General features: G+C 35.0%; 1 protein-coding gene across 1 annotated transcript in view; it reads left to right on the forward strand.

Moving 5' to 3' along the window:
* ZFPM2 (zinc finger protein, FOG family member 2) overlaps positions 1-23,063 on the forward strand; it is a 306,980-nt gene that overhangs the window by 65,282 nt on the left and 218,635 nt on the right. Inside the window, exon 3 of the mRNA XM_066334744.1 lies at positions 7,721-7,822. Within this exon, the coding sequence (XP_066190841.1) occupies positions 7,721-7,822 (102 nt within the window). The remainder of the gene's footprint in view (positions 1-7,720; positions 7,823-23,063) is intronic.

Here is a 23,063-nt window from a genome sequence, read left to right on the forward strand (position 1 = left end):
TAGTGAAGGTCCACTTCCACTTGATTTGTCTCTTTTTTGTCTTATTTGGTGGCCCTGACACAAGAATTCTAAGTACGTTTGAAGAGTTCTAAGACATGACTGAAAAAATTCTTGTCAACCCAGGCCCAAAAAGCAGACTTGCTCACAGGTTGTGTACTATATGGGTATATTTGCAGTAATTTAACTCTTAAAGGATCAGTAAAAATAAATAAAGCAAATGCTACATTTTTGTCGTCATTGGATAAATATTGATAAGAAAAATATTATTGCTGGATAGAGAAAAAGAAGCAAGTTTTTTTTTACTGCTAAGTCTTTTTCTCGGGTTTGACTCACAGAAGCCTAGACTGGTTTTGAAATCATGTGTAATGCAACATATATCTAGGAATACACCTGTAATGATAGGGAATTGACTGCTTTTGATATTGAACCAACTGAAGTGTTGATTATTTCAAATCAAAACATCCAGTTGTTTTCAACAGAGTAAATTAAGACTTCACTGTGTAGAAACAGGTGCCTATTTCTACTGTTCATGTAGTCATCTGGAAATCACTTAAAAACTGGATTCATACATGATAATGATCTCAGCTGCAAAGTATAAAATGAGGTGTTCTTGGTTGGATGAAGAATTCTTACAGGAGATTGAATATTTCTGCAGTAGGGATGGAGCAGAATTGTTATATAATTAAATTGAAATATGAACTTGAAGAAGAGCCTTCAAACTTACAATTTGAAACTTGTTAGAATTTCTCTGAAGTAATCTCTCTGTTCTGCTGCAGGCTGGTTTAGAATCTCACGGATTGTTCATTTCCATTGAAATAATTTTTGAAAATTATATTAACCAACAGTCTTTATTTGTGTCATGTAAATACCTTTTAAAATGTGCTTCTGCTGCTTTTCTAATCAAGTGCTTAGAGCTATGTAGTTTGAACCCCAGGCTAGTACTTGCATATGTCTAATAGTGTTCTTGTATTTGAAGTTTTAATGGGGAAAGATTAAAAAGATGCTAGACTTTTTTTCCTTTTTTTAAAATTGATAGAACCTCTTGACTAGCCAGTATATCTGAATGATACCCATTTGTAGCATGGATGTTTAGAGTTTCTCCCTAAAAATTAGAAAAAAAAATTTTTTTTCTCCAAACCCATTAATAAAAAGGAAGTCAGAAATAGAAATTAGAGAACACTTTAACTCTTCTGCAGGAAATACATTTGAATGAGTGATCTTTGTCTTGAAAGGACTTCAAAAGCAAACAGTGGCGATAATGAGAACATATCAAACATGTAGAGAAAGAGGAAGGCCAGGCTCAGTCTAGATGAATGTGCTGCACAGCAGTGTCTTATCCCAGGAGAAAAGGGCTGTAGCTGAAATGGTTAGAAATAATTGACACTGCTTTTTAACATGATCGCTGTGCTGAGATGTAATGTGTCAAGATGTCATTTTATTAAACAAAGTGGTGATTTTAATAGAAACCAAAATAGTTTCATACCACTGTTTTGGAGAGCTAAAGGCTTGCAAATATGTGGGCACTTGCCAGCACTTGAATATTCATAGACTGATGCTAAAAATTAGGGAAAGAGACAATGCATTGTTTCTGAGATTTGGTGGACAAATAATTCAAAGAGTGCTTAGGGCAAATGGAAACATACAGTTATTTCAAATGAGGTTTATCCCAGGAGAAATTATGATTGTTAATCAGCATGACAGAAAACAATAATTGCTTGCAAAGAAGCAAAGTATTGAGGTGATTAATATAATCTGAAATAAAATGCATTAGAGTAACTTGTTCAAGTGCTGGTTTCTTTCAGGTACGTTACCAAATCAATCATCTGAGGGCCAGATTTTGCTCATACTTCCTGCATTTGTAGAGTAGGGTGTCTCAGTTGATTTTTATGGGCATCACTGAAATTATTTCTGATATATATATATATATATCAGATGAATTGATAACAGTCTGGTAGTGATAACACCAGATCTCTTCCTCTGACTCTCTATCTCTCTGTCCTTGCAAGGCTTGTAGTGTGAACCCATCTGCATGGCCCTGTACCCACTGTAGTTGTTTTTCTTGTCCTCATATCATTAGGCAAATACAACAAAGTATGGAAACGTACCCTCCCAAATAATTATTCTCACAATTTTATTACCATTCCAAAAGCTTATATAATTATTTTTTTGCATTATTTTATACCCAGAATGATTTATATCTGCTGACACCTTTATTGCCATTACAATTATAGTTAAATATATACATAGAATATTTTAGAAAGAGATAATCCATAAGAAGGTTAGTTAAGGCCTGTTAGATGTCATTGGTATTCTTAAGAACATTGTGTGCTGCTGAAAAGTAAGTTACTTTGAATGAATGACGTATTTGTATTTTAAATTGCATATGGTTTATTTCAAAGTTACTGGGTATGGCTTTTGAAGAGAGGTTCCTGGCAACAATCCTCAGCTTACAGTGTGTTTCTTCGGATTCAAGAGCAGGATTATCAGGATGTGTAAGCGGTTGCAGTCATTGAGATAAAGCGAATAACAAAGGACAGTTTTTGATTGCTGATCTATAGTTTCTGAAGCTCTGGCATCTGGTTCGTATGTATAGACTCAGAATTCTTGTTTGGTTAGATCTAGAATTACTGCCACTGTAGACTGTGGCAGAAAGGAGCAGGCCCCCTCCCCTTTCACAGCCAGTCACACTGGTCTGTCACCATCCATGAGGTAATGTCCTTGCCAAATGAGAGTCCACAGTGACTGACTCCCCGAGTTTTTTTGCATTGCATCTATTTTGTCTTTTGGCAATACAGAGTGCTACAGGCTTTGCAACAATTTATTTCTGAACTGATTTATTATAATTGAGAAGTGATGTTTCACTCCGAACAGCTGTATGAGGATGTTAACAATTTAAGTTTACATTTATGCTGCCAGGAAGAGGAAAACAAACTGAATTTCAAACTTTTATTGTTCTCTCACTCTAATAGAAGCTGCTGTGTCCTTTTGTGACTAGTACAGTCCTTCACCCAAAGCTATTTTGTCTGATGATAAAACCATGAGTGTGTGAAGCTTGCACGTTTTTCATCTCTTTTATGACCTTATCTTTTGTGAATGGCTTCTGTGAAGGTATCCTAACTATGGGAAGCACCTGGTAAACATACATGATATCTGTGCCGTGATAAGCAGTTGTGAACAAGAAAGTAGATCTGTCAGTTCTGAACTGTTCATTGTTATAAATACTTTGTTGATGTAGATGATTGCAAAATACATTTTAGAGTGCCTAACATCTGCTATAACATTCCTAGTCAAGATAGCTCAATAGTTATATTGTACAAGACTTTCTGTAAGAGCCTAATACTGATAGGAACAACATGGATTAAAACAGCAGGATTGAGAAGAACTGCTAACCCATGTGCTTCTATAAAATACCACAACTACTTGTGGTACAAGCTGATTAAGTACAAATTGGGAAGCCTTTAATTTGTTAAAAAGATTAAAGTGAAATTACTTGTTAATATGCAAGTCTCTCTTTTCCTACTCGTCAGTGTTGTCAGAAAAGTTGGAGTTCTCTCTCCTGTTTCTGGTAATATTTCTCTTTTACAGTCTTCAGATTTTGTGACCAATTTTGCCACCTTGAATTGCAGTGAATTGTCTATTGGATAAACATTAGGCTATTTAAACCACATTAAAAAACTTGAACTGTTTCTGAAGACAACAGAAACAGTCAGTGCTGGGGAGAAATTATAAGGTCAAGATGAAAATTCTATCCACATTACACAGAGAAGTTGTTTGAATAAGACAGGGTTTATTTCCTCTTAGATAAGCAGTACTTTGTGTATTCAGCATTTCAGAATAAGTCAGAGATTTGTTTCCCCCAACTTTAGCTGACTAAAGATAGGTTCCTAGTCTAAGCTGTGTGTTTAAGAGGATGATTCATTTCAGCTGTCTCAGACAGGGGTCTCATATCTCAGGCATCCTAGAACAGGATGGATCACTCAGGAGGTTTCTCTCTTCCCTGCCTATAGGAGTATCTGCATAAGTAGTCTGAGCTAGCTTAACTTTCAGTCATCTAAGGTTAGAGGTGATGAGTTTTGCCAAAAGTGTAACTTTATTACTAAGTATAGAGAAGAAGTGGAAATTCCAGATTTACTTGACTCATGGCTTAAAGGACAGAATTCACTTACCAGGCTTGGTTGCTTAGAAGCAACTGCTAAAACCTGCTTAAACAGAAGCAGGTTTTGGTTCATTTTAGAGTACTTACACCACTCTGTTCTGTTGATGGAAAAAAAGTTACTTATCCTTTAACTTAAATATGAAATGTAATTGAGCAGCAAAGAAAAGAAAAAGTGTGAGAGGACCCATAATAATGGGTTTAGAAATTAATCAACAAGTTAGTAGCAAATGGGTAGTAGATATAGGCAAAAAGGACTTGATTGGACTTGGAAAAAAGAAATTACTAATGTTCTGGATCCAGTTAAATGTCTACACCTGTAAACTGTAGAAAAATGTAATCAGTTCTAAAATGAATATTAAAAAATAGTCTTACTGAGACTGAAAAATAGTGACTGAACAGAAATATTAAACAATGGAAAGAAAATAAATTCTGGAAGGAAATAAACTCCTTTATGCTAAACAAAAGCTAGCTGCTAAAATAGCTACAACGGTGGGGAAAGAAAAGTAAAAATGCTTGAGAGACGTGCTTTGTTATCAGCTCTTCTGCTAAGCCTCCTTTTGGTTTTTTAAAGTTGCATTGTCTGCAGCACCAGATGTCTTGGTTGCCATGTCTTGGTTGCCCATTTCAATCTGACCTTGATGCTCTACTGAACCTGGGATAGACTTCACTCCCTGGTGGATTCAGAAATTGACAGTAATGTAGCATTTGTTGGTTTCACAAGCAGATTGGAGTAGCGTGGAGGAGCAGCAGAAATCAGTGTGGTGATATTTCAGGTGTGTAATGCATGCACTTGGCAGTCGGGAATAACAGAAAATAGCAATGACAAGAATTAGGAATTAACTTCTAGTTGCAAAGCAAAGTTTTCCTTAATGTAAATTCTTCACATTTTATCTACTCTATTTGCACAAGACATGCATCAATTCATTAAAACTTGACTATGAAAACCATGTAGCACTATACTTCATGAAACCCTGAAAAGGCTAGTTAATAGAAAGTTAAGTCATCTCCTAACATACATTTTCAGATTTTTCCTCATCTCCCAAATACTTAATTACTGTGTACTGTAGTTTTTGTACCTTAGCTGTTATTCTGTCCTTTGCTTTTCAGCCCATTTTATTTTTCACTTAACCTTGTCCTCTTTTAATTCTAATAGTTTCATTTGTTTATGTTCTGGTTAGTTGCACTGACTGGAAGAATGCTGAAATTTGCAAGTTAACATCAGGATGGTATATATTATAACCTGGTAGAACTCAATACTGTGGAGGTTAAATTTTCCAATTATCTATACTTCTTTTCTGTCTAGAAGAATTACTATTTCTAGATTTTGCTGTTACTGTTCTGATTTAGTACATACAGCTATGCTATATACAGTGGAAGGAACCATTTGCATTCTATACAAAGAAGATTCTAAGAATGATCTGTGTTGGTAATACATCTTGAGTTAGAAAACAAGAATTGCCCTTGCTGTGAATTGCTTTCCAACATTTTCGAGAAAACTGGAATTGATCATGCTATGTCTGAACTTGGGAAAAATTTCTTTTGTGTCTCTCCAATGAAAGACAAATTTTTGCTGGTTTAAGTTGCTATGAATATAGAAACATGAAGGTAAAATTGTCCAATAGGTTCTTCAGTCCACCCAAAGAAAGCAGAGTTCTGATTACTACAAAGTAACTATACAAATGCTAATTCAGAATAGCTTAAAAAATGATAAAACACTGCTTAGCAGAAACTTGATAGCTTTTTCAGCACATATGTTTATTTAGGATGTCTGAAAGGCAACTTCAGACTGAACTGAAGCATGTGAACCTCAAATGCATGGCTAGAGTTATACTGTCAATTTAACAGAAAAATTAATACTAGATGTTTGTGATGTATTCAAGTTTTATTTTACACACTACAAGTGCATACGAGTATTCTGGACCATGTTTTTAGTACCACAGGTTCACTGAACTATAGTTTTGTAATCAAACTCTGGAGTGATTGTAGCATTGTGTTTATGTGAGTAGTAGTTTATCAGGCTCTTAGACTTCATATTTGAAAAACTGTGTTTTATGAATGCAAGGAAGAATGTGTTATTATGAGACGTTATGTATGTACATGAAGTTGATAGTTTATAGTGTTTGTATATAATCATGTACTTGAAAACTCTGGGTTACAATCTTACCTGCTATAAATATAGCTCTGGTGATAACATATGGGGATCTGGCATAGTTTTTTTTATAATCACATTTCTTTACCTATGTTGCTAATTAAAGCTTTTGTTATCATGAGTGGGGAAAAAATAACAAGTCACTGCTTAATTGCTGTGCTTTTTGCTCCTTCTTGGTCTCCTGTTATTAAATCAACAAAGGGTCTGATTTTTCAGTTAGTAAAATACACAGTATTTGTTTTTCTAGTGCTGTCACTTTTTTGTGGGAGATCATTTTCTAAAAAGTGTCCTTCAAGTTTGATAAAAGAATCGACCATAGTCAATCTTATTTGACTAAAGTAGTTAATTGTGTAGATTTGTTTTTTTTTCTTTCAGTTCTTTTTAATGTCTTTTTGTGCATGAGTTTCTTGGATAGGTTAATATTAAAAAAAAAAAATTTAAAAAAAAAAAAAAAAAAAAAAAAAGAGTAAAAATCCAAACCTGGAAAAGCCTTTAGAGATGTCACTTAAGATGTAACTGTCACCAGTGTGTTTTGTGTTAATACCTGAACCCCTCATCTTCAGTGTAGTTTATTTGATGGTTTTTTCAAACTGTTTAGGTGTTGAGCTTGCCTAGTCTATTAGTTTACCTGAAATACTGCACTTTCAACAAGCAGTTCGTCAAATAAAAAATTAAATGATCATCTCTAAAAATTTAACCCTCTCATAATATTCTGTGTGTCATGTATATGACCTTGTAGTAGGTAGTAACAGAAGACAGACAGATGCTTTCAGGTACTTCTGGATGGTGAAAATCCAAAAATTTATCAGAAATGAAGCATTTCTTTAAATAAAGCTTAATAGGGAGAAAATTACTTTAGAGACCTGCTGGTATATTATGACTTTAAGGGCAAATTCCTTAAATGCTGAAATACCATATATTAGCTTTTCACTAGCTGTGTGAAAAAGCAATATGTTTAGGAGACCATATTTTTGTTCTGAGTGTCATTTATCTGCAGTGCATAGGAAACATTTTGGTGTCTAAAAAAAATCCGTAACTGAAAGCATATATTCCTGAGGATTCACGAACTGATTTCTTTCTCTCCTTTGTACATACAGGCTCAGTGACATAATGTACTTTGCTTTACATAACTAGGTGCAAGTTGTGATTCTGTTTCTTAGGCATATGGAGTAAACACTGTTTTCTAAGATTTTTCTATCTGTGTAACTGGAAGTACTGGAAACTCAGGGCTTCTTTGAGTCTATGGGAGCTCATAAGTGTTTACATGTCTAATATTTTTTTTCGTTTTCTCTCTGTTTATAGACATGCATATGTTTTCACTTAGGCATGTAAGCAGTTGTTTGGATATTATAGGAGCCTTGCTTAAAAGTTACTGTTGGAATATGTCAATACTATATTTTCTGATGGTTTTTCAGGCAATGAAGAAGGCATCCAGGAGGCAGCAGAATCTGATGGTGATGCAAGGTCAGAGAAACCAGGGCAGCTTGCTGTGGAGACTGAAGATTGGGATGGGCCAGGTAGGGAAAAACAACTGAAAGCCATGAGAAGTTTTTCGAACTTGACTTAAATATTTGTTAATTTCATTATTTTAGTAGGTTGTTATGCTTTGTGTTTATTTTTAATGGACTGTCTCTTTTATGATCCTTTGGGTTCCAGGACATTGACAGGTAAGTACTAAGATTAAATTCTTGAATGAAAAAAATGGCGTCTGTTATACCATTTTGTAAATTGTTCAATGTAAAATGCCTTATGTACTTGTTTGATGTAAAGGAAAATTTTCTTGCTGCTTAGAATTTTAGGATTGAAAGTTCTTTTTTCCATGATCGAATTAAGGGAGAATCACTTCTGCTCTGTTTTCTGAGGTCAGAAGACCACCCAGATGCTTTGGTCTTTTCTCAAGCCTTGTGCCAACATTTCACAACATGTTTAGCTTAACGAATAGGTACGATGTCTACTAACATTTTCAAGGAGCTTCTTTTTACCTGCTTGAGGCTGATAGAAATCATTTAGCACACCAGGTCATTGGTTTCAGTGGAAAGAGAAACTCAGACTGCAGTCAGTGAAGCGTTAGAGCTTCACATTAAAACAGTAATTCAAGGTAACATTTTCTGCTATGTAAGTGAAGATGGTGCAAGCATAACATTGCTAAGATGTAATGGTAATATGGCAATACTTTCAAGTATCTGTTCAATATAAATATGTAAAACCTCTCTTGTACTGTAAAAGTACCTAAGGCAAAGGGGTAAATTGTATTTCTCAATTAGGCAATTCTGCAGTTGAATGCAATGTTTTCATGGGCATGGGCTTGGGAATAGGCCTTAAAAATCCATTATATTGACCATAATTTAATAAAACTGTTGCAAAATGTGCATCTGAAGCCAAACATGCTCTAGCAATAGCTGTATCTCTTATGGAAATTTTCCCTCAAAAGGATGAGCACATCAGAAGAGAGTTCCAGAACCGTTCTATCAATAATTTATAATGCAATAATAATATTTCATTAGAAAAATTCCTATATTTCAATCACATTTTCATCCTTGCTTGATTTTGCAAATTACTGTATGCTCTTCATGAAGAGAAGAACAAAACTAATGGCAATTTTCTGAAACCAGTAGCTGGAAAATACAATGCAAACAAAAATGAAGACATAGTATATCTAATTATTATTATAGAATTTAAAATGTTTTTCATGATAATACACAAAGAACTTGATATACTATATTAAGCACTATAGTGTTATATGAAAACAAGGTTTAGCATTACGCTACTATACATGTAAAATAATGCAAGATATATATGTGGATGTATCACAATGGCTTTTTCTAGCTGCATAGCAGATTTAAAGGCTCTCAGTATTTACCATATGATTTGTTTTTAATTTCATTATAAATAAAGTCTATCTAAAATTTGTAATTTTTTGTTGCATTTTTTTAGTGTAGTGTTCAGCTATATTTCAGCATAGTTGAATTTGCATTTTGTGGGCCATTACTGGTTTTTATATGTTCTACCTTATTCAGAAGTTTCTGAGTTCTTGACAGTGTGGAGTAAAAGGTCTTTTCATTTTGTTGGGGGAAAAATCATTTAAACAGTAGGATGAGTGTACTTGTAGTATTTATTGATAGCTTTGACATGGAATAAGATGGAAATCAAAGCTGAATGTTGGAAAATTTCTTTTGACTTCTGAAAACTGATGACCACCAGTATCAGCATCTATATTTTATTTAAATATTGATTCTTTCCAAGGGTATAATACATATGAAAAAAGGAATGGACATATTGCACGTCCCATACTCTCCATCACATATGAAATGAAGTTGGTTACTATTGACATGGAAGAAGAAGCAATCAACAGAAGATCATTTTCAACCATGCAGTACAGAGATAATGTATTTTAGTGTTTTGCAAAAAAACAGATCAACAAAGCATGAAATATTCTGCTTATTTGGAAACATATTTTAGCACAGCATGAACAGAGCCATTGAAAGCTTTGATTCATCAATTTTACCAACTGTCAGTAGAGGCACAACCTCAAAGGGCAGATGATGATACGTTTTTTTGTTATCTGAGCTGTCTCTGGTCTCCTTACCTTCTCTGGTAAGGAAAGTTCCATCTCTGGGAGGTGGAGCCTCTCAGAATCAAACAACTGTGTTCTGCATGATATGAGTTGCTGTCAACTGATAATGTGAACTGTGACAACTCAGGGATTTATATAAATAGTAGAGCTGTTTTGGTATTTTAATATTTTATGTCTTTTTTTAGCACTAAGGGAACATATTGTGACTTTCAGAGCCAGTACTTTCCAGAAATTGAAAAATTAAGCTTCTGGCATTAATTAGAGCTTTATTTTGTTTGAAAATTTGCATTGTTAAGTGGTTCACGTGCATTCTTAAGTCTTCGTAATTAGAATATTTTTGGGAACAAAAATCTAAAGTTAAAAGTGGTTTCAAAGAGTTTCTGCTGAAGCAATATTTCAGATCAGAGTCTTGTGACCTTCACTGACCATCAGAGAATTTCAGAGATACTGCCTATTCTGTGTAGCCACTTTGAGGGTTACCTGAATGTTTTTCAACTACCCTCATTTTTCACTGTGCTTTATCTTCAATTTTTAAAAATTTCCGTTCAGTGAAACTGCTGTGAAATAGTGGAAACTTAGATCAATAGACTGTATATGAACACACAGTGAAGGGCCTGATCCTTTTTCTTTTTTAGCCAGCAGCAAAAGTCCAAGGAATAGAAAGCAAGAACAGCAAGACTGGGTTTAAATGCGTTGTATGTAAAAAGGCTTAGTTTTAAATGTGGGAGCAGAGGTCATTTTATGGCCTTATGTCTGCTCTTTTCCTTGGTACATGGAGTTACACAGTTCTGTAGCTTTGTAGTATTTTTAGGGGGTCAGTGCAGTTGAGGCAGTGCTTTAAGACATAGCAAACAGGAAGGTCCCCTACATGGCTTCTACAGATCACCCATCGTATTAGAGAATATGATCATTCTGGTTTCTACAGAATGTATGATTCATGCGTCCAAAGCAAAACTTCATTAAAATCTCTGAAAATTTTAGATACTGGGCACCTCAAGTAAAATGTTGTTAAGCTAAATATAAGGAAATTATAAATTCTATGGGTTCTTGAAAGATACATTGTTTTCAGATTTGGTAATGAGTGCTTGTTTGTTATTATCCAGTGGTCATGCTTGCAGTAGTGGATACAACTTCAGTCTACTATAGTTTTCGTTATAAGAGACAGCAAATATGAACTCTATGAAAAAGGAGAAAAGGTTTGAAAATTTTGAATCAGAAGTATGAATTATAATTTAAGAACAATTTTTAGACTTTCCAAAAACTGTAATGAAAATGAAGGTAATGTTGATATTACCTAGAAGATAATTAAAAACAAAACAAAAACAAAAACAAACACACAAAACAAAACCAAACCAAAAAAAAACCCTGGAAAAATTCAAGTGGATGTAACCAGATGTTAGGAACTATATAATACAAGGCTTAAAAAAAAAAAAAAAAAAAGAAAAAGAAAAAGAAAACAAAACAACCCCCTAAAAATCTATCAGTAGCTTCATTAATAGCAGTAAGATGACATTTTAAAATGTGGCAAGAAAAAAAACAAGTAGAAAATTAGTATTGATCCATTACAAGTCATGACCAATAGTTAGAGGGGACAAGTAAAAAGTAAAGTAATTATTTCTAGTGTGCTTAAAATATTTGTGCTGGAAAGCCTGTTTGACTGTATGTGATGACTGTACTTCTGATGGTTTGAATTTAACTTTTTTAGAAGCTAGATGACCCAGCTTTATTGATCAATTTTCAGTTCCAGAAATGTTTTGACATGATTTCTCAACTGTGTTCAGAACCAGTGAAAGTTGGTGTGGGTAGTGACAGACCTGTCCACATGGCAATGGTCCCACTGGAAATTAGGGGATAAGTACTGTAAGATGCTTTTATTAAGAGGGTGTTAGTAAGAATGCCAATCTGTATAGGCTTAGAAACAAATAGGTCTTGTAAAACCAACATAATATGTAATGTGAGCTAAAATATATTTAGTTATTTGCGGTATGTTTAAAGTTTTAAATAATGCTGAATAATGGGTAGATATTGCTATTGGCAGACCTGAGTAACTTGCCATGTTAGCTGCAGAAGTGTGTTTCAGTTTCAGAGTAATTAAATATAAAGTTACAGGCTTCTGAGAAGGTAAATAAAAATTTTCAAAGAATTGTTACAGTTGTAAAAGACCTGTAGTAGCTTCAGAAAGCAGTCTGAAAAAGTCTTGAGATTTAATGAACTGGGGTTGAGCCCAAAAAGCCCCAAAGAGAGGGTTATGGCTAAAGGGTATGTTTGGCTTCTCAGATTACTTTGGTTGTCTGGTCAGCAGTCTTGTTTGGTGATGAAACAGGGTTCTGTTTCCTGTGGTACATTTCAAGAATAATGTTAAAATTTGTAACAGGTTTAGAGAAGAGCCACTAGAAAGTTGAAAAGACTGGTATTATGGAAAAGCCTAGGTTCTTTCCCTATTTAGTTTAACAAAGATATATTAAAGTTATATTAAAGGGCAATCTGATTGCAAACTACTTTAAATTCAGAGTGAAGATCTGATAACAATGGGCACCTCTTTCTAGCAAAGTATCAGAAGATTAAATGGATGTTGAAGCTCCACAGTTTCAGACACAAAGAATGGATTTTAGTGCTTAAAAAGTCATTATTGAAACATTTTGTGAAAAGTCACTTATCTGTCATTAGAAATATTTGCATTCAGGATGAGATGCCTTCCTAGAGAACATGGTCAAGTTCTGTGGCAAACATTGGACTTCTAAAATGACATGGATTTCACTGGGGCAGAAATTTGACTGACTGACCATGATAGTTCCATGTAACTAAAATGAAATTAATAACTGAATATACTATCTATTGCTCTTACAAATATTGTACTATTTGGGTGCATTTATAATGAATAAGTACTAACAGGCCTCATATAAGCAATTCCCAATTTTTATTTCTTCAGTAACTTTTTACTGAAACCATGTTGAGAATAACTTCTGGTGCTTTTCTCTATTCTGTGTTTCTCAATTACTCTGTAGTGATGAAACAAAACAAAAGACTTGAAGACAACATATACCTGTTCTGTAGTATGCAAGGAACGTTTTTTCCCTGTTGACAGATGGGAAAAAGTTTTCTTGTACTGACTAAGCCAAAAAGTTTTTCCAAATCCACTGCACCATCCTGTGCTATCCATTCTTCTGACTTTCTTCCTGCAATTCCAACAAACAAGGGGTGCTTCAGCGATCAGTGGAGTTGTATCTGGCTTTTAAGACAGAGAAACATTGCTACCAGTTGAGGAAGTAAATATGTAAGGCACTTCCAAAGGAGAAATCCATGGCATTCAAAAGGGCTTGGTTCTAAGGAGGAATTGGATCTCTTTCTTCTTAATTCACGTGCACTACACTAGATTGTCCTTATTACTTATGTGAGTTCTTACTTTTATAGTCGTAAGGGTGCCTGGCTTTCTTAAAGAATGTGCTAATTTTGCTAAAGAATGTGCAATTGGATAGCTTGAAAGTCAGTCTCAGTAATTATTTTGAATTGCACCTGAATTCTGCTTAGAAAGTAAGAAAATGTGATTTTTCCACATGTCAAAAATGGAAAAAAAAAACCCCAAATGAAAAACCTACCATGCAGTGTGAAATAAGACCTAAAACTCCTATTGGCAGTTCATGGTAATTTTTCGTGTATTGTTTGCCGTCATCTCTGCATAAAGGGAAAGTTTTCCATGTGTAAAATTCTGCCTCCAGTAAATCAACAGGACTTCTGCTACTGGCAGTAGTAAATCAGAATGAAGTTGCAACTCATGTTACTCGTTTCAGTTGATTCATCATCAGTCCTACACATGTATCAGAACTGTTGATAAAAGTGCTAAGAATAGTTAAATACAGCACATTGTAGTTTCTTTTAATTACTCTTACACGTTGGTGTTTTTCTTAGAATGTATCAGCAACTTTAAGAAAAATAGTGCACTGGAAATTAAATAGCACTTCAAAATTATGTTACATTGAGCTATGCTGCTGTTAATATTCAATAAAAATAGAAACAGGCATTCATGTGAAATGTGTATTTCTTTAGAGAGTTGTAGATCAGAAAATTGTAGTGAACATTGAGCATGCTAGATTCACATTTTTACCTGCTGTAAATGGTAGTTTGAAAAGCTTTTCTGTATAGATTTCCTGTAGCCACTCATAAGAATCACTGCAAATATGTATTGATTGTTGGGTTTACTCTGCATTATTTAGTAATACTATAAAAAACTTTGGGTTACAAAGCAAAGCTGTATAATATAGAGTGGTTTGTAGACCACTGCAAGATGGAAATAGACATTAATGATAGCCTTCCCCCTCCCCCCCTCCCTTTTACTTCTTTTTCATTTTTCGTTCTTTCTTTTCAAATCAGTCCTAAGAAGGACTTGGAGATTACTGTCCTGATTTTGTTTCCTTTTTGATTGGGGAAATGTGGTAGATTTAAGATCTTGGAAATGCTATTTGATGTAAATTAACAAAAATCCATGAAACATAGTTAACCATAGATATAGTCTGACAGTAAGAAGAATATTGTGAAGAAGCAGAGGAAATCATAGAACGACTGTGTGTTACTCTGACAGTGAATCGGTATTATCTCTGCTATCAGATAATGCAGTTATCATTAATTTTCACATTTGCATTTCAATCTTTGGAAGGAAATGACTCTTGCCGGATGAAGATAAGAGCTCTGTACCACTATAATGAACCATCATTTTATCCCGATGCTTTGTATCCATATGAAAATGAGGCTGGGTGGTGTGGTATGTTAGGAGGGGGTGGGGGGGGGTGGTCACGGAAACATTATAACAAAGTGTCAAAAATCACCATGGACTTTTGGAACCCTTAACGAAACAAGAGGCAGTCTAAATAAATCTTCTGTAGTGAAGTGGATATTGGATTAAAAGCAGAGAGCTGGGCTCCCAGGCTCCAGGGGTTGAGACAGAACCTTGTTGAAGCAGGGGGGATTTCTGTGGATCTTGATCTGCTTTCCAAATCAACAATTTGGATCTGGGAGGAGGCCATTTGGACACAGAATAACAAAAGTAAGGGTCTGACAGTCATCGAGTTAACCTTTGTGCTTTGGGTCTTGTTTTGACACTTGAATTCTGTTAAGGGAGGTGCTAATGCTTGTGAACTGCTGTCTTGTGGTTTGGATTATGGTACTGGAGCTGTTTTAAGCAGTTACCACACCTGTGCATTAAATGCAGGATTTTAAATAATTATCAGTCTTGATAATTATTAAAGTGAGAATTTATCCAAATCTTCAAGTCTGCCCAGTAATCTTCCCAGTTCTTTTTCATGCATAGCCCTGATTTGTGTTGCTTACCTGAACTTGATCTGCAGACCTCTACATAATGTAATTTTAGGCCTGATAGAATAATACCAGTGTTTCTGAAATATACTTGCACTATATTCAACTTGTTTAACCTCTATGATGTAGTTATTACTTACTTAATCTGTAACTTACAGACTTCACAGTATATAATTTATATATAAATTATATACTCATTTCCAAATGTCTTCTAAAAACAGGAACTCTTGAGATTTGCCCAGCTGCCTCATTTTTTTGTAACAAAAGCGGAATTTCTTAGATTATGAAATAATTGTAAGAACTAGTATTTAAATATGTGGTATTTAAAAAGTAATTTTTAGTATGCAACCTGGCACCATTTATATGAGGACCAGGATGTCAATCTTGCTGTGACCAGCTGGGATTGATGAACTGTTTTGTTGGCTGTAGCAGCTGCTTCCTCTTGCAGACCTTTCTCTGGGTCTCACCTCTATCTTCTTAAATGATGGGAGTCTTTGCTTCATAATGAGAGGATGCAGGTCTAAGAAGTGGAAGGAAAAATATGCTACTCCTGTGTTATATTCAGTAGTGACAGAACTGGAGATGTAAATAAGTGTTAAAATGGCCCCTGTCATGAGTTTGGTTGAGGCCAGCAGGCACTCTTCTCAAGTGGATCTCAAGGTGCAGAAGCTGAAGCGTTGCAGGGAACATTCTCCAGAGGTAGTTTGTATGCTTACACCTGATTAAAGGCTAAAGGAGGCCTCCCAGCAAGTCAATATGGCTGTACTTGGCCTCCATGCCCGGAGCTGTTCTCTGCCACATGTAATGAAGCTTTTATTTACATCTGACATAGTACAGAGGTTGTCTGTTTTCCAAGGCATTTGATACTGTTGGTGTATGGGCCTGAAGGATAAGAATGTGAGAGTGGCTGGATGAATTCACATGGAAGTAGCAGTCAAACCTTTGTTGTCATCTTTCCCATGAGCAGTTTTGACTTTTTTAGGGAAGAGGCTGTTGCATGACCTACACTGAACATGTGTAAGATGGGAAGATGAGGAGAAAGTTCACTTATGGTCACACTTAAAAAAATGGAATTTTCTCCTTTTGCCAGGAGTAGTGGTCACCAAAGCTTTAAGAGAAAATTGAGGTGTAAAATAATGACTCTAAGTACGTAAGAATAGGCAGTAATAAATTTTGAAAACTAAAACGTATTTCTTGTTATGATGTCACTTGCTGTGGTGACATCGCTTTCATGATGCAAGGTGTGAATATTGCAGGATTCTGTAAACCTGGTGACGTGGATAGTCTCATTTGACTTGCAGCCGAAAGTATCAAGGACCAATGACTTCATCACTGAATACTGGAGCTCTTGTCAAGCATTCCAACTGTTTTGTCAGTTGGAATTCCATTTCCTTATTATTGTATTATTACCATAATATTCTATATGATGCATGTGTAATTACATATATTAATTATTATATAATAATATATATTATATATTATTGATTTTATTAATATATGGTTGTTATTCTTAGCATATGTATGTGAATTAAAATTTAATTTCAAAATCAGTTGCTATAGAAATGAGCCTAGTTTAGAAATCACATCTTCTTGTATATACACTTCACACATAGAAAACTTCAATTTTATTTAAACAATTAGCCTTTTAGAATATTTTTGTATGCAAAACTTCATTTTATCCAAGTCAAAATTCTTCAGAAAAGTGAAACTACCTAGAACCTTCAAATCTATTTCGGGTTGGATTTTTTTATGGCATTCCATTCATTTACTATTTCTGGTTCTTCATTTACCCATTTGTGAAATACTTATTAGACATAGCAAGATTCTTGATTTTCAGTGTGTTAGGTGTAAATTGTTCTTTGGAGACCATCTTGATCTTCAGGTTGGCATGTTTCTGGGTTAGGATCATGGTTTAGAAGTGACAGTCCCTAAATTAGTTCCCCTCCCTCCCCAATGCTCATTCTTTTCCCCCTTCAGTGAGAGTTACAAAAGGCAGAGATTATGGGTTGAGTAAAAACTAGTAGAAAGAACAATGAGATAAAAAAGTGAACAGTTCCAGCAACAATCCTAATATCAGCAGTGTGTGTCAGAGAGGGTGTTTTACATGGAAAATGCTCATCAGTGCAGCACAACCCTGAGACAAAGACCAAAACGGCTGGCACAAGCTCCATGTGCCACCTTTTCTTCCCCACTACAAGCCACATCCCTCCTTCTTGGAATTGAGGATCCCTCACTTCCACCCCCCAGCAATGATGTGCATGATATAGAATAACAGCATGGACACACACACCCACGGCTCCAGACTGCAGAATTATCCCTCTCCGTGGCCAAAACTAGGACAACTAGGTAGACTTGAAAAGGATCTGGTATTTTCCTAAATTTCTTTGTGCTTCTGTACATCCAGCATGAGAACATTGGCCTGACTTGTAAAAGTCATTGAACTTCGAATGAAAGGTGATACGTATTTGAAACATGTTCTATTTTGATTGGCATTTATGTTTCAAGCACAAAAGACTTCTTGTCCTCTGAAAAAAGTTGATACCTGAGAAAAGCATGTTCAAGAGAAGAATCATCAGATTCTCTGTGTACTTCACTTTGGACATCCTATGCTATATATTGGATATTATGTAAAGTACAAATCCCCATAGGTCACACAGTGAAGGACTCCTAGTCTGTGAAATTCTGCAGGGAATCAATGAACATCTGCATTACAATACATTGTTTCTTGTAGTTTCATGCACCAATGGATGTGCAGAGGCTGGCAGAAAGCTTTGCACTTTTCAGCTGTCTGCTCTGTAGTTTGGCCATAAAGGCAGTATTACACCCTGGTGGTTGCAGAGGACTGGGAAACAGTGCCTAGTTTTGGAAGCAGATTGGGTGAGAGTCAAAAGGAGCATGCAATCAGTCCACAAGTATTTTGTTCTTTGTTGTGTTTTTCCTATGAATTCAGCTAAGATGGTTGCATTCAGAATACTGCATGACAACACTGGCTCGAACGATTGTAGAATGGATGTGTTAATACATTGAGCCATATGCGAAGCACAGCATTATTTAATGCACTTAAGGTGTAGTCCAGTAGTTAGATACAAATACCTACTGAGACATGCTAGTGACTTTATTTCTTAAATTTGCAGGTTTCAGTGACGAATTCTGTGTTCAGCAGTTCATTGAAGAAAATATTTTGATTTTCAAAGTATAGGGTCTTTCTAAACTTTAAAAAGCTGCTTTATTTACTCTCTCTTAAGACACCATAAGATAAAAGTTTTAATATAAATAAAGCATTAAAAAATTATCGCCAGGAACCATTGTACCTACTTTCAAAAGAACTAACTTTTGGTGAGAGTAAGAAATTTAATGTGTTGTGTGATACGGTAGTTTTTCTCAAAATTGTACAATTCAGGATGGTTCAGAGTGAGAAAAGGAAACTGGATGTTGTGGTCATGGAACAAAGGGTGAAGTCCTTTCTCAACTGTGACCTTGACTTTCTGTGTTTAGCTCAGTAAGACCAACTTAGCACACATTTGAGTTTAGGTTTAATTGCTACATTTCATTTTTAGGGTGCTTTACCGTTGCATTCTCAGAGGGAGGATATGAAATGAACAGTAGATCCTATTTTCTCTCCTTGATTTAGACTTCAGAAAAATGTGCAAATGATCTTTGTAAAGATTAGTGGTCATCATACAGAAATACCGCAGTAAACTCTTTTATGCAGTCACTCAGCACTTGTTCATCAGCATGGCAAAAGTAAGAATGGCTGTCTTAATAGCATCAGACCTCATTTTGATCTAATTACAGAATGTGTAGTTCTTTAAGCATGTTGTAATAGAATCTGAGAAACACCAGAATCAAATATTCAGAAGTGTGTTCCAGGGTAAAAACCAGTAAGATATTTGGGTAGGCGGAAGTAATAATGATTAAAGCTGTGTTTGGAAAACTGTAACTCTTAGTTTTTCCTGCAGTCAGCTGATTACCTTAGACATTCTAAAATAGCTGTGTAGAGGACATTTTGTTCCTACCTCCCTACCTTCCCCAGCAAAGATTTCAGTGTTCTGGTTGATTCCAAAAACAATTTTTAATCTATAGCATATTAATCATTTTCATGGGGAAGATGCTTGCATATGCCTGTTTTGATAGTGTGGACAGCCCGTCCAGTGTATACATTGCATCTTTTATTATATGTTCCAGAAAAAGTCAGTCAAATTGTCCTGTCATAGCTTACTCTTTCCCTTTGCTCCCCTTTGTGTCTCAGGACTTTTAAGCTGTGTATTCAAGGTGAAAAACTTGAACAGTCGACTTCGTAACATGTTTTTGGGGGATAACAGGTAGAAAAACTTAACAATATTTTATGTAACTTTGTTTTAAGTAAATATTGCAGGATTATACATTGCCTTAATTATTTTATTAAACAGTATTGTCTGATATATTTCAAAGATTGGGGATAAAGCTGGAAAAATCATATTTTACTGAGAGGAAATAGGGTGGGCTTCTTCAGGTCTTTGCTGTTCGGGTTTTATGGCAGTATAATTGCGTTGATTTAAAGGATGCTTCATCAGCATAAACCCACAATGATGGACTATTTTGGATAATTAAGGAAGATAATATAATATATACACTAGGAACATACTGTTCCAGAGTGTTTTGCATATGTGTTTTGGGCTGTGTGGTTCAGCCCAGGAGACTGAATTTCAAATTACATCACTGCATGAAAAAAACCCCTTCATTAAGTTATCTGAACTTTGATTCTTGCAGTGTGGTGCCAAAATTACTAATCAGTTCATAAATCTTTGGCTTGCATATATAAATAGATACTAGTTCTCATTAAAAAAAAATAAAAATTAAGAGTGTCTGGAAAGCACTCATGATATGCATCCAGTCAGTGCTTTCTTAAATTGAACACTGTCCAGTTTTCAGGGCTTTTGTAATGCAACATTTTAAATGCTTTATATAATTTTTTGCTATATGATAAAGTATGTATAATACTAAAATTTGTTTATTTAATACTTTTACTGTATTGATTTCTACTTTATTATTTTTATTGACTTATTCTAAGGAAAAAAAACCCCACTTTCCCCAGTCACAGAACTGCTCAGCATTTGATACTGATTATTTTTCAAAGTTTTATATTGGATATGAAGTTTTCATGGAACTTTTCTCTCAATATGTGACTATTTCTAGCAGCCAATAAAGGAAAAAAAGCTGCAGTGAAACAACAGATATTTTGGTGTGTTGCGTTCTGATAAGAGCTATCATTTAGTTTAATTACTATATCCGTAGCACTTTAGCCATCAAATTTTGAGTGTCTTCCAAGGAAATTATTTTCTCTCATCTTGTCCTGCTAGTCATTATTTTAATAGTTGCAACTTACTTAGTTGGGTTTTTTTTTCTATATCGTCTTGCCCACAGTGTGTGAGTCATCGAAGAATGGTGTGATAAGGTAGTTGGCAGGGATGTAGGGCTTAAAATGGTATAAATGTGCCAGAAGAAATCTTCAGGGGACCCTGAAGGTGTGTCCTTGCATATTACTATGGTACCTTTAAATGTGTTACCTGCAAAGCAGTGGCCAGTCAGGAGTGTTGGAGTCTTTTCTACATGATGCACAAAGTAAGCTTCAGGTTTCTTTTATGCATTTCTGTAGAAATGCATCTGATTACTGGAAATCCAATCTCCTTGGATTCTGCCTCTTGTCAGTATATCCTGCAATGGCATATGTGTATCGACAACCATGATGTAATAGATTAGTTGCTCAACTGATTCATTGGTCTCAAATTGTTCAGTGTTCTGTATGCTGGGAAGCTCAGTTAAGAAATTAAATACTCCAGTAGTACTAAGAAACTGATCTTTCCTGTTAAAAAGCCTCTTGCCATCTGCTTGCTTTTTTATTTTGCTCGTAAAAGAGACCAAAAATGACTTGAATTTTTTAGAAAGCACATCACAGTAGTTTTACCATTTCTCAGCTTCTAGGATCATTGCCCTATAAAAATGCTATGTGTTTCCCAAAGCTTGGACATATCATGATACTTATCTAAAGAGAAAAAATGATAGATTTTTAAAAGAAATATGCTGACCTAGTTAGTGAGGCTGAAGCCATTCATTAATTAGAAGTCATAATTGCAATTACATGGTAAAATTAATTTATCACGAAAATAATCCTATCAGTTTTCCTTTTTGGAAAAATGGAACCAAATGATTTTAGCAGCCCATATTGCTTAAGGCTGATATTACAATGATACTGGTTTAGAGTGAATAAAGTAATCAAATTCTATTTTCAAGATCTGAAATTCTCAGACTGTGTCATAGATCGTTTATGTATTATATGAGATTCACTTGAGTTGTAATTTTGTAATTACATATAATGTATAAAGCATATATGCACAGATAAATGCATAAAAGGAATAGAGTGTGTTGAAATTTAAAAAGAGTGAATTGAAGATAACACAGCACATAATATATAGAAAAATTCATGTAATATGGCAAGTATGCTACAGCGTGTGAAACTGAGAATGCCTTTTCTACTCTCAGGCTATTTAGACTTCCTTGATATTCAAATGTTAATGTACATTAAAAAGAATTTAAGGAGGTTCACCTTGGTGGACCTCAGGCAGCCCTGGCAAGTAGTGATCCTTGGGGATACCACTTTATGTATATATTTTCAAAGATGTTAAAGCCATGAAATACAGTCCTTTGATGACATCATAACTGTGAAATACGACATTATTTTGCTCACCAGCAGTCAGAGCTTTGCTTTACCTATATTAAGCAGTATGTATGCATAAATAAAGAATACCAAATACTGAAGCTAACTGCTGTAACCTAACGTGGCCATCTCCAGCTGAAGTACTCATCACTCTCTGATGCCCTATGGATGTCAGGGGACTATTTGTGGAGTATCTTGCTGTCAAATATCACTAAATTAAACAGTGTCCCCTCTCCAGAAATAAAGTAGTAAGTGTTGCAGATTCTGTTAAACAGCTGTATGTCCAAATTCAGCAATTACTTATGCTTTCTTAAATTTTAACAGGAGGCAGAAAATTATTATTTTATGTCAAGCTAGTCAAACTTGGTCTTTAAATTTAAGGATCTCAAATGTATAATTAAAAGTTCTGGTCCTGTTGAAGTAAATAGAAAAGTACACATTGATAACAATGATGTTGATACCTAGTCTGTTAAAGGCAAGTTAATGTATGAATACATATATCTTTTGCACAAGAGTCACAAATGTACTCTTTAAGAGAAAGACTGTTAGGCATAGTCACCAGGGCAGTGTTCACCTGCCTGTACTTTATTATTAAAGGGGGAGAAGACCATCTATACTTTTGGGCCCCTGAAAATATTTTAGGTCTCCATGAAAAAGACTTCATTATTTAGAAGAGTGTGAGAAATCGATGCATAAATCTATCTGTCCAGACTAACCTGGCATTTGAAAATAGAATCAGGAAGTCTTACTTTATTTTTTTCCTCTACAGATAGGAAAAAAAATTACTTTCAGAAAAACACTACTGGTCTTCTAGGCTCCCATCTTGAAAAGTATTTAAAAACTTTTATTTTAATGTGTGTGAGCATTCCATTAAAAAAACAGAACTACGGACATGCAGGAAGTTACCACAGATGAGTTTGTAAGACTGTGGCCTTAGCTCAGAGGCTCTTCCAGGATGGAATTACCTTTACTTTATCACGGCACTTTTTGCGTACTCAGCAAGGTGCCAGCCTGCATAAATTAATAAGGATGCCAATCAAAGCTATACTAAAGACCCCTTTCTACTCTGGGAATGTAAAAGGCCTTAAAGGTGGACTAAATGACTTCAACAACAAGAATTCTGGATACAGTGAACTTCAAATTTTAGCTGCTTCAGTTTCTGTTAATTACAGAATACTGTTTC

The sequence above is a fragment of the Sylvia atricapilla genome, chromosome 1 (genome assembly GCF_009819655.1).
Source record: "Sylvia atricapilla isolate bSylAtr1 chromosome 1, bSylAtr1.pri, whole genome shotgun sequence".
In the NCBI taxonomy this organism is placed as follows: Eukaryota; Metazoa; Chordata; class Aves; order Passeriformes; family Sylviidae; genus Sylvia; species Sylvia atricapilla.